The sequence below is a fragment of the Choloepus didactylus genome, chromosome 10, assembly GCF_015220235.1.
Source record: "Choloepus didactylus isolate mChoDid1 chromosome 10, mChoDid1.pri, whole genome shotgun sequence".
In the NCBI taxonomy this organism is placed as follows: Eukaryota; Metazoa; Chordata; class Mammalia; order Pilosa; family Megalonychidae; genus Choloepus; species Choloepus didactylus.
In genome coordinates, this window is record NC_051316.1 from 65638448 (window position 1) to 65651767 (window position 13320).

Here is a 13320-nt window from a genome sequence, read left to right on the forward strand (position 1 = left end):
TCATGTGCTTTCTGGTCATTTGTATATCTTCTTGGGAGAGATGTCTATTCTAGTCTTTTGCCCATTTTGTTATTGGGTTGTTTGCCTTTTGTTGTTAAGTTGAAGGATCTCTTTATATTTTCTGATATTAAATGTTTATTGGATATATGGTTTATAAATATTTTCTCCCATTGAGTAGATTGTTGTTTGACTTTCATGCAAAAGGTTTTGATTTTGATGAGGTCCCATTTTTCTGTTTTTTTCTTTTGTTGCTTGTGTTTTGGGTATAAAGTCTAAGAAACCATTGCCTAAGAAAAGTTCTTGAAGATGGTTTACTATGTTTTCTTCTAGGAGTTTGATAGTTCTCACTCTTGTATTTAGGTCTTTGATTCATTTTGAATTAATTTTTGTATATGGTGTGAGGTAGGGCTCCTACGTTTTTTTTGTTTGTTTTCCAAATGGAAATCCAGTTTTCACAGCATCATTTGTTGAAGGGACTATTCTTTCCCAATGGAGTGATCTTTGCTCCCTTATCAAATATCAGTTGGCCATAAATATGATGATTGATTTTATGAGCTCTCAATTGTATTTCATTTGTCTATATGTCTGTTCTTGTTCCAGTCCCATGTTGTTGTTGTTGTTGTTGTTTGTTTTTTTGGTTATACAATACAATATAATAGTAAGGACAGAAAATAACACCACTACCAAGAATCCCATATTCCTCCCCTATATCCCCCTCTTATATACACTTAGCATTGGCATATCGCCTTTGTTACATTTAATGGAGGTATATTACAATGTTACTGTTGACCATAGGCTCCAGTTCGCTTTGATAATGTTTTTCTTTTCCCAAATACCATCTCTTTTTCAACACTCTACATGGTTGACATTCATTTGCTCTCCCACATACAAAAACATTTTTATATTTGTATATTTAATAACAGTCATTGGCCACTCCAGTTTTTGCCGTGTTACACAGTCCCAGTCTTTATCATCTATCTGTCTGGTGTCGTACATTCTCCTATCCCACCTCTTTCAGCTTTACTCACAGACATCTTTGTTCAGCGTACTTACAATATTGTGCTACCATCACACAGTATTATGCTACTTCTGGATCTATACAATCAATCCTGCTAAACATTCTGTAGTCCTTCAGCATCAAATGCCTGGTCTCTACCCTCTTTCTATCTCCTGGTCACCTGTGTTGTCAGCTTTTAACTCCCAAAGTTTGTTCATTAATGTCTGTTCCTATTAGTGAGACCATACAGTATCTGTCCTTTTGTTTCTGGCTAACTTCACTCAACACAATGTCCTCAAGTTTCATCCATGTTATTATATGATCCATGTTTTTGTTCTGTCTTACAGCTGCATAATATTCCATCATGTGTATATACCACAGTTTGTTTATCCACTTGTCTGTTGATGGACATTTGGGCTGTTTCCATCTCTTGGCAATTGTGAATAATGATGCAATAAACATCGGTTTACAAATGTCTGTTTGTGTCTTAAGTTTCTGGTCCTCTGAATATATACCTAGCAATGGAATAGCTGGGTCATACGGCAAATCTATATTTAGCTTCCTGAGGAACTTCCACACTGTCTTCCAGAGTGGTTGTACCATTCTACATTCCCACCAACAATGAATAAGTGTGCCTCTTTCTCCACATCCTCTCCAGCACTTGTCATTTTCTGTTTTTTGGATAATGGCCATTCTGATCGGTGTGAGATGATATCTTACTGTGGTTTTGATTTGCATTTCCTTAATAGCCAGTGAAGTGGAGCCTTCTTTCATATGTTTTTGAACCATTTGTATTTCCTCTTCAGAAAAATGTCTGTCTGTGTCTTTTGCCCATTTTTTAATTGGATTGTTTGTCTTTCTGTTATTGAGTTGTAGGATTCCTTTATATATTCGGGATATTAAACCTTTATCTGATATGTGGTTTCCAAATATCATCTCCCATTGTGTAGTTGCCATTTTACTTTTCTGACAAAGTCCTTTGATGTACAAAAGTGTTTAATTTTGAGGAGATCCCATTTGTCTATTTGTTCTTTGGTTGCTCACACCTTGGGTGTGAGGTCTAAGAAACCACCTCCTATCACAAGATCTTTAAGATATTGCCTTACATTTTCTTCTAAGAGTTTTATGGTCTTGGTGCTATGTTTAGCTCTTTGATCCATTTCAAGTTAATTTTTGTATAAGGTGTGAGATAGGCATCCTTTTTCATTCTTTTGGAAGTGGATATCCAGTTCTCCAAACACCATTTATTGAAGAGGCTGCTCTTTCCCAGTTGCTTTGGCTTGACTACCTTATCAAAGATCAGTTGTCTGTAGATGCTAGGATCTACTTCTGAACACTCAATTCGATTCCATTGGTCAGTATATCTGTCCTTATGCCAGTACCATGCTGTTCTGAGCACTGTAGCTTTGTAATATGCTTCAAAGTCAGGTAGTGTGAGACCTCCCTCTTCGTTCCTCTTTCTCAAGATATTTTTGGCTATTCAGGGCACCTTGCCCTTCCAAATAAATTTGGTTATTAGTTTTTCTCTTTATGTAAAGTAAGTTGTTGGGATTTGAATTGGTATTGCATTGAATCTATAAATCAGTTTAGGTAAAATTGTCATCTTAACTATATTTAGTCTTCCAGTCCATGAACATGGTATGTTCTTCCATTTTTTTAAGCCTTGTTCAATTTCTTTTAGCAGTTTCTTATAGTTTTCTGTGTAAAGGTCTTTTGTGTCCTTGGTTAAGTTTATTCCTAAATACTTGATTCTTTTGGTTGCTTTGGTAAATGGAATTTTTTTCTTGATTTCCTCCTCTTGTTGCACATTACTTGTGTATAGATCTTATACACAAGTACAGATTTTTGCATATGGATCTTGTAGCCTACCACTTTGCTGTATTCATTAACTAGTTCTAGTAGCTTTGCTGTAGATTTTTCTGGATTTCCTACATATAGAATCATGTCATCTGTAAATAGTGAAAGTTTTACTTCTTCTTCTCCAATTTGGATGCCTTTTATTTCTTTTTCTTGCCTAATTGCTCTAGCTAGAACTTCCAACACAATGTTGAATAACAATGGTGATAGTGGGCATCCCTGTCTTGTTCCTGATCTTAGAGGGAAAGCTTTCAGTCTCTCCCCATTGAGTATGATGTTAGCTGTGGGTTTTTCATATATCACCTTTATCGTATTGAAAAAGTTCCCTTCTATTCCTATCTTTTGAAGTGTTTTCATCAGGAAAGGATGTTGAATTTTGTCAAATGCCTTTTCTGCATCAATTGAGATGATCATGTGGTTCTTCTGCTTTGATTTATTGATGTGGTGTGTTACATTAATTGATTTTCTTGTGTTGAACCAGCCTTGCATACCAGAATAAATCCCACCTGATCGTGGTGTATAATTCTTTTAAAGTGTTGCTGGATTCAATTTGTGAGTATTTTGTTGAGGATTTTTGCGTCTATATTCATTAAAGAAATTGATCTATAATTTTCTTTTTTTTAGTATCTTCATATGATTTTGGTATTAAGGTGATGTTGGCTTCATAGAATGAGTTAGGTAGCTTTCCCTCTTCTTCAATTTTTTGAAGAGTTTGAGCAGGATTTAATAATTCTTTCTTGAATGCTTGGTAGAATTCACATGTGAAACCATCTGGTCTTGGGCTTTTCCTTTTTGGCAGCTTTTTGATGACTAACTCAATCTCTTTAATTATGATTGGTTTGTTGAGGTCATCTGTTTCTTCTTGAGTCAATGTTGGTTGTTTATGCTTTTCTAGGAAGTTGTCCATTTCATCTAAGTTGTCTAGTCCCATGCTGTTTTGATTACTGTGGCTTTATAATAAGTTTTAAGGTTGGGAAATGTGAGTGCTCCAACTTCTTTCTTCTTTTTCAAGATGGCTTTAGCTATTCTGGGCTCCTTACCCTTCCATGTAGATTTGTTGATTGGCTTTTTCATTACTGTCAATAGAAATTTGTTGGAATTTTGACTGGGGTTGCATTGAATCTATAAATTTCTTTGGGTAGGATTGACATTTTAATGATACTTAGTCTTCCAATCCATGAATATGGAATGTCCTTTCATTTACTTAAGACTTCTTTGATTTCTTTTAGCAATGATTTACAGTTTTTCTGTGTACAATTACTTTACATGTTTGGTTAGATTTATTCCTAGATACTTGATTATTTTAGGTGCTATTGTGAATGGAATTATTTCTTGGTTTCTTCTTTGAATTGTTCATTGCTTGTGTATAGGAACACTGCTGAATTTGGGTGTTGATCTTATATCCCAACACTTTACTAAATTAATTTGTTAGCTCTAAGACCTTTGTTGTGGATTTTTCATGATTTTCTTTACATAGAATCATATCATCTGCAAATAGGGGAAGTTTTACTTCTTCCTTTCCAATTTGGATGCCTTTTATTTATTTTTCTTTTCTAATTGCTCTGGCAAGAACTTCCAGCACAATGTTGAATAACAGTGGTGATAGTGGGCATCCTTGTCTTCTTTCTGATCTTAGAGGAAAAACTTTCAGTCTCTCCATTAGGTAGGATGACAGCTATGGGTTTTTCATATATGCCCTTTATCATGTTGAGGAAGTTTCCTTCTATTCCTAGTGTGCTGTTTTTGTCAAGAAGGATTGCTGTATTTTGTCAGAGTCCTTTTTCCGCATCAACTGCAATAATCAATGTGTTTTTTTTCCTTTCATTCTATTAATGTGATATTACATTAATTGATTCTCTAATGTTGAATCAACCTTACATATATACCAGAGATAAATCCTAATTGTTCATGGTGTATAATTATTTTAGTATGCTATTGGATTCAGTTTGCTATATTTCCTGGAGAATTTTGGCATCTAGATTCATAATAGATATTGCTCTTTAGTTTTCTTTTCTTGGGGTATGTTTATCTGGCTTAGATATGTATGAGGGTGATGTTGGACTTGTAGAAGGAATTAGGGAGTGTTCCCTCTTCTTCAATTTTTTGGAAGAGTTTGAGCAGAATTGAGTTAAGTAGTTTGGGAATTTTTGGTAGAATTCCCCTGTGAAGCCATCTGGGCCTGGGCTTTTCTTTATTGGGAGGTTTTAGATTACTGATTATATCTCTTTACTAGTAATTGGTTTGTTGAGATATATCTTCTTGAGTCAATGCAGGTAGTTTGTGTGTTTCCAAGAATTTGTCCTTTTCATCAAGGTTATCTAATTTAGTGGCATACATTTGTTCATAATATCCTCTTATGAACCTTTTTATTTCTGTGGGTTTGGTAGTAATGTCCCCCTTGTCACTTCTGATTTTTGTTTTTTGTATCATCTCTTTTTTCTTTCTTTCTTTCTTTCTTTCTTTCTTTCTTTCTTTCTTTCTTTCTTTCTTTCTTTTTCTTTCTTTCTTTTTTTGTCAGTCTAGCTAAAGATTTGTCTATTTTATTGGTCATTTCAAGAACCAACTTTTGGAGTTGTTGAGTCTCTGTATTGTTTTTTGTTTTCTATTTCATTGTCTTCTCTCTAATCTTTGTTATTTCCTTTATCTGCTCACTTTGGGTTTAGTTTGCTCTTCCTTTTCTAGTTTTTCTGGTTTTGAGGTTAGGTCTCTGATTTGAAGTCTTTCTTCTTTTTTTTAATGTAAGCATTTAGAGCTATAAATTTCCCTCCCAGCACTGTCTTCATTGCATCCCATAAAATTTGTTAGGTTGTATTTTCATTTTCATTCACCTCAAGATATTTCCTAATTTCACTTCTGAGTTCCTCTTTAACCCATTGTTTGTTTAAGAATATGTTGTTTAATGTCCACATATTTGTGAATTTTCCATTTTTCCCTCTGTTATTGATTTCTTGCTTCATTCCATTGTGGTTAGAGAATATACACTGTATGATTTCAATATTTTTGAATTTATTGAGACTTGTTTTGTGACCCATTATATGGTCTAAACTGGAGAACGATCCATGTGCACTTGAGAAGAATATGTATTCTATATTTTTTTTAAGGGTGGTACAGTGTTCTATATATGTCTATTAGGTCTAGTTGGTTTAGGTTATCATTCGAATCTTATATTTCCTTATTGACCTTCTGACTAGATGTTCTCTCCATTATTAAGAGTGATGTGTTAAAGTCTCCTGCTATTAATGTAGAACCATCAATTTCTCCTTTCCAGTTTGTTGTATTTGCTTCATATATTTTGGGGCTCTGCTGTTAGGTGCATACATATTTATAATTGTTACATCTTCCTGTTGAATTGTCCCCTTTATTAGTATATAATGACCACCTTTCTCCCTTGTAACTGCTTTTAACTTAAGGCCTATTTTATAGATATTAGTATAGCCACCCCAGCTCTGTATGGCTACTACTTGCATGGTATGTTATTTTCTATCCCATATCCTCTACTATTTGTATCTTTGAATTTAAGGTGAGTCTCTTAAAGATAGCATATAGTTGCGTCATACTTTTTTATCCATTCAGACAATCTCTGCTTTTTGACTAAAAAGTTTAATCCATTTACATTTCAAGTCCTACTGATGTAATAGGACTTTCTCCTGGCATTTTGTTCTTTAGCCTTTGTAATTCTTATACCTTTCCTGTCCCTCACTTCCATTAATACCTACTTTTATATTTATTTGATTTTTTGCATTGTACCATATTGAGTGTCTTTTCATTTCTATCTGGATATATCTTTCACCTATTTTCCTTGTGGTTACCATGAAGTTAAAATTTAACATCCTAAATATATAATAATCATATTTGGTTTGATACCATTGTAATGTCAGTACCTCATACATGCACTTTTTCTATACCCTTCTGTCCCCCCACCATTTTTTGTACTTTTTACCACTTTTATTTTTGTATATTGTTTTCCAAAATCCAGGATTTATCATTACTTTTTATTTATTTTCATTCAGCACCTATACCAATGGTACTATATAATAACCTGGCATTTATAATTACCAAAATGGTCACCTTTACCACAGGTCTCTATTTCTTTATGCTGCTTTGAAACACTTTCTAGTGCCCTTCCCTTTCAGATTGAAGAGCTCCCTTTAGCATTTCTTGTAGATCCAATCTAATGGTGAGAAACCCCTTCAGCATTTATCTTTGAATGTCTTAATCTCTACCTTAATTTTGAGAGTCTCACTGGATATAAAATTCTTGGCTGGCAGTTGTTTTCCTTCAGCACTTTTTAGGTATTTCAATCCATGCCTTTTTGCCTCCATGGTTTCTGATGAGAAATCAGCATTCAATCTAATTGGGACTCCCTTGTACACAATGTGTTGTTTTTCACTTGCAGCTTTCAGAACTCTCTCTTTGTCCTTTTGCATTTAATAGTATATGCAGTATTTGATGGGGTGTACTTTTCTTCATATTTATCCTGTTTCATGTTCTCTGAGCTTCTTGTATATGCATATTCATGTCTTTTGCTATATTTGGGAAATTCTGTCATTATTTTTTTGACTGTTCCTTCTGTCCCTTGCTCTCTTTGTTCACCTTCTGGGACTCCCCTAATGCGTATATTGGTGTGCATGATGGTGTCCCATAGCTGTCTTAGGCTATTTGCTTTTAGTATATATATATTTTTCTTTCTGCTCCTCAGTCTGATACATTTCAAATGTCTTGTCTTCAAATTCACTGACTCTTCTTTCTGCCAGCTCCAATCTGCTCTCAAAACCCTCCTGGGCATTTTTCCTTTCAGTTATTTTGGTCTTCAATTCCAGTAGTTCTGTTTGGTTCCTTTTAAAAATGTTTGTCTCTTCACTTAGACTCTCATATTGTTCATTCATTGTTTTCCTGATATCCTTTAGTTCTTTCTCTGTACTTTCCTTGAAAATTTTTTGGAATATTTTTTAAAGGCTTTGTTTGGTATTTCCACATTCTCTTCTGCATTGGTGTTTTGTGTATTTTTATCCTCTTCCTTTGGATGGGCTATCATTTCCTGTTTGCTTGTCTTGTACTCTTTTTTTTTTTTTTTTTTTGTATACTGTGTCAGTTTGAATGTATTATGTCCCCCCAACTGCCTTTATCTTTGATGTAATCTTGTGTGGGCAGACCTATCCATGTTAATTAGATTGTAATTCTTTGAGTGTTTCCATGGAGATGTACCCCACACAACTGTTGGTGATGACTCTGATTGGATAATTTCCATGGAGGTGTTGGCCCGCGCATTCAGGGTGGATCTAAATTAAATCACTGGAGCCATATAAATGAGCTGACAAACAGAAGGAACTCAGTGTAGCTGAGAGTGACATTTTGAAGAGGAGCTACAGCCAAGAGGGACACTGAAGAACGCACTGGAACTGAGAGGAGCTTCAGCTTACAGAAGACATTTTGGAGACAACCTTTGAAAGCAGGCTTTTGCTCTGGAGAAGCTAAGAGAGGACAAATCCCCAAGAGCAACTGAGATGACATTTTTGAGGAGCTGAAGCCTAGAGAGGAATGTCCTGGGAGAAAGCCATTTTGAAACCAGAACTTGGAGCAGACGCAGGCCACATTCCTTTCCAGCTAACAGAGGTTTTCTGAACACCATTGGCCATCCTCCAGCGAAGGTACCCGATTGCTGATGTGTTACCTTGGACACTTGATGGCCTTGAGACTGTAACTGTGTAACCAAGTAAACCCCTTTTACAAAAGTCAATCCATCTCTGGTGTTTTGCATTCCGGCAGCATTAGCAAACTAGAACATATACTGTACCTTGTAACATTTTAAAATGTTAACTCTGGAATTTATTCCTTAAGATGTGTGTTTCTTGATTTTCTAATCAGCTGTTGATAAGACAGAGATTTTCTTGAGTTTCAGCCCTCCTATCAGGAAGGTCTTCCTGAGGTGAATACGGTGTTCGGGGTTTTCCCTTTCTTTCTGGGCCTCTGTCTTATCCTGGGCTTTTGATTGTTAGTTGTTGTTTGGAGTCCCCTGGTTTACAGGAGTCTGGTTATCCTCTCTATTTCCCAGGACAGATCTCCCTCTCCTGGGTGTTTAGAGCCTGCAGGTCTTTGCCCCAGACTCTGTCTCTGTAGTTTCTTATATTCTTTTCATTGTCTCAAGCTACTTTTGTCTGGAGGGCAAATTCTGGGAGGAGGGGCCCATTGGAGAGGACTTTCCTGTCAATCTTCCCCAGCCAAAACATGGGGAGGGACCAGAGAATGAGGCAGAATCTGGCTCTGATATGCTCTGAGGATGGGGTCAGGAAAGGTTCCTGATGGTGCCTTACAGCTTCTCTGATGGCTCCCCAAAGTTGAGCTTTCCTGGTGTGCCCAGCAAATACAGCCCTTTAACTGTCTCTGACAGTTCTGAGTAGCACAGCATCTTTAATTCTCCACTGCCATTGCCCCTGTCCAGGGAGGTTTGAAGCAATAGATACAGCTGCCTTTGTCTGGGTGAGTTGAAACAATGGCTGACCTCAGACCCAGGCCCCCAGAGATCCAAATTTGCTAATCAAAAGCTGGGATAGTGATCAGCTGTGACTGCCCCTGTTCTTGGGAAAGGGGATTTTTATGTTCCTGTCACCAGTGAACTTGCCGGGGTCTGGACCCCAAGGCAGCCTGTTGCAAGCTGGGGGATGGGCACCAGGACCCGCCACAGGGAGACAGCAATTTACTGCTCTTCACTATAATTTATCAGCCTCTTCCTCTCACTCTTCCCTGAATGCTGTTCAGTGTACTTTTGGCCTCAGGAGTTTCAAGGTTGTTGTTTAAGATAGTCCCTTCCTGTTTTATAGTTGTTTTGGTGGACCGACTAAATCTTGGAGCTCTCTACTCTGCCATCTTCCCTCAATCCTCTCAGATTATTCTTGATTTAAATCCCTAGGTTATGAAAACACTAAAAATTAATGTGGTTTTAAAAATGATATGAGAAAAACATCCATGATATTTGAGGTCTTACCAATATGTAATAGTGGTTTAAAATTTAACTTGTTGATCCTTTTGACTAAATAAAGAGTACACCAAATTGATACAGGAGGAATAAACACATTTTAATATTCTGCATTCTTTCTGGAAACAAAGAAAAATCAAAACTAAGAATCTGCTAACACATTTTTTTCTCTTTTTAAAATGGATATTATAAATAAATTTTTAAAATTAAAGCAAGATGCCATTTAAATATCATATTAATGTACACATTTTTCCCCAATATTTTAAGTAAAAAATGGTGGAATGGAGAAAATTTTTTGTTTCTATATTCTAATATACTGTTATCCTCAGCAGACTTTATTCTGTATATCCGCAGAACAGACATCATCACTTTTAAATCTACAAATGGAGAATTGAACAGGAAAAACACTGTCAATTTTTTTGAACATTTTTATTGGGGTAGCAGTACAGGTCTTTAACTTATCTTTCTGAGTTACAGGTTTTAATATTTAATGTTTCATGCATATCTGTCATTTCAAGAAATAAGTAATAAAAGAAAGAGTTCCCTATTTACACTTCTGAAAATGTATACAATTTTTATTCTTAAGAACTATCTGCCTAATCATAGATTCAGGATATCATCCTTTTTATTTTCAGGCCAACTATACATACATATGTGTGTATGTGTGTGTGTGTGTATATACACACACACACACATTCATTGTACATAGTATAAGAGATTGCATTACTTTTCAAAAGAATCTTTCCCTCTATGATCAAGTGAAATGTTGCCCTTTTGAGAGAATAAGAAATAGCTATTAAAATGTGCATTCATACTGATTTGATGCCAGACATGTACGTTATGTAGTTAGAATTCCCAGTGAATTTACACATACCATCAGACCTAATGCTGTATTTCAAGGCAACAGGTATGAAGTAAAGGTAGAGGTTAAAGAAACAGGTTTTAGAGTTGAATGGCATCAAGTAGATTCAAATCTTAGCTTTTCTAATACCAGAGTTAAGACTTTAGGCAAGTTACAGTAACCACACTAGTCTCAGTTTCCTCACTAATAAAATGGGGAGAATCTATTTTACAGTGCAGTTCTAAGAATTGAATGAGTTCATATATGAAACGTACTTAGCAGAGAACGCAGCACATACCAAATGTTCAGTATGGTAATTACTTCTAAGACAAACTTATATGTACTTTTTCTTACTATAATCTTTGATCAATTTTTTAAGGTATTGGCTTTCAGTAGGAAGCAAGCCCACTCATCCTGCATTAGCAAGATTCTACGGGGGTGGTGTCTTGTCAGCTGACTAGATTCTGGTACAGATTCTGATTCAATGGAGAGTTCATCCATTAAAGCTGTCACTTTCCTACTTCCACAACGACCCGTCCCCCTCTTCAGCTCTCCTCCAGTATTCTGAGAACTTTTTCTTCAGAAGAAGCAGGATCTAGTTTTCTGTGGAACTCTGGTGCCAGCTTAGCCGTCATCTTCTTGCTCAACTCATCATTCGTAAGGAAGTATTTTAAAGACTAAGAAGAGTATTGCCTATGCGAAGTTAAAAAGGAAAGCAGGAAGGAAGGAAGGAAAAAAAGAGAGGAAAGTTTTAGAAAGTTGGTCTTGTTTCTTCAGTCACATTCCACGTTACTGGTTTCAAATTGGTTCAGGGAAACAAACTGTCGGCAAACGTGGGCTCTGCTCACTTTGATATCCAGCCAACGAATTAAGAAGCTGACGTTAAAAACCCAAAGGAGATCACGACTCTTGCAAAACAGAAAACAAAAGACTCACAAAGAATCATAATTCAAATGGGAAATCTGCTTGATAGTCCCAGGTCAGCACAAGACTTCCCACTCTTTCCTTCAGTTAGCTCTACATAAAGCAATTTTGCTAAGGGGTGTGAAGAAAACACTTAAGTGTAAAACTTATTTCCAGATCTTCAGTGAGCTTACAACAGAACTGGAGAGATCAGCCGTGTAACTAACACTCCAGGGCAGTCAATGAAACGTTGCAAATGAGTTGGTAGGGGAAGTAAAGGCGGAGTTAGGGGTCATTTGTGAGCGGGAGTTTTTCAAGGAATACTTTAAGCGCTGGGATATAAGCTAGGTACAAAGTAGCGGGCAGGGTTGTAAGTGGGCGAGAAGTCGCAGATTTTCGGCGAAGGACTCGAGCACAGAAGTTGGAGAGCATAGATTTACCGACCGACCTCTTCCCTCCGGCCACGCCGCGTGCGCAGCCCAACGCTCGCGCCGGGCGCGCGGCCCGCGGGAACCCGGCCACGGCCCCCGAGCGCTAGACCCAGCGCGCCGCGGCGGGAAAAGAGTCGCGCATGCGCGACGCAGGGTTCAGGCCGGCAAGGATGGGAAAAGGGAGGTGGAGTTTCCAAGAGGGAAGTTGACCCGTTAAGCCTCAGCGGCCATGGCGGCGCGCTCGCCGCCCCCGCCGCCCCCGCCGCCCCCACCGCCCTCAACACCCCCTTCGCCCCCAGCGCGACGGTTGGGCCCCTGGTCCCCAGATGTTGGGCGGGGAGCTGAGGTACACGCAGTGTGCAGCAAGGCCTCGGGTCTTGACGGCGCAGCGCGGGAGTTCGTCGCAGGCAAAATTAATTTATCCGCGTGGGGCGAAGTAGGGTCAGGGGGCCGGGCAGGACGAGGGGGCGCGGCTCCGGCTCTTGCTCCCTTCGTTAGCGCGCCCATGGAGTCCAGGAGGCTAGAGGGCATCTCGGTAGAGGAGGCGATGGTGACCCGGACGCAGCTGCTGGAAGAAGAGCTGAACAGCCTAAAGGAGGAGCTGGCCCTGTGTCAGGTATCGAGGATTATAGCCGCCGGACTTCCCCTTCCTCAGCGGGCCGGGGGGAGGCGCACCCATCTTTCTCTGGCCTCCGCTGAGTCGCTTCGCGGGTTTGGGACCCACCCTGCTCCGCCCGGCGACGCTCTCTCCCGGCTCCTACAGCCTGCCGGGCCCGCCGCCTGCTGCTGCAGGGATGCGGCAGTGCCCGACTGCTTGACCTCGGGCGGCCGCCGCTGTCTGGACACGGGCCCGGCAGGGTTCGCTTCCGCGCCTTGGGTTTAGTTACCTTCACTTGCACATTTTCAAAACGCGCAGTCGCGGTATCTCCTCCGCACCCCCTTCTCATCTCCTCCCCAAGCCTGAGTTGTGGGTGGTGACTGCGGTGGTATCTGATGGTATCTGATGCAGCAGAAGTGGAGTGCGGTCCAGGAGTTGAAAATGTTAAACAGGAAAGTGTAAACACTTTTGTTAAAATAAAATCCGTCAATGAAGGACCCGCCTGCTTTAAAATTTCAAAACCGTGTTTGTTTTTGTTCTTGTCAGACTAAGTTACAAACACAGACCTGAAATTTTTAGGGAGTCTGGGGCTGGGAACTTCCAAACACAATCAACGATGCTTGATATTTATTAACCAACTATAATAATTTCATAGTTCTTGAGAGTGAGAACTCTCATTTTGAAGTGTTCTTGCCGGTAAAGCACTTAGTAAATCAATTG

The 13320-nt window shown here is 38.6% G+C and overlaps 1 protein-coding gene across 1 annotated transcript in view; it reads left to right on the plus strand.

The window, feature by feature from the left end:
• The first annotated feature begins 12194 nt into the window (after nucleotides 1–12194).
• The window catches only part of CNTLN (centlein), a 421047-nt gene continuing 419921 nt past the window's right edge, over nucleotides 12195–13320 (plus strand). The window contains 1 exon segment of the mRNA XM_037797049.1: nucleotides 12195–12618. Coding sequence (XP_037652977.1) covers nucleotides 12232–12618 — 387 coding nt within the window. The 5' untranslated portion in view covers nucleotides 12195–12231.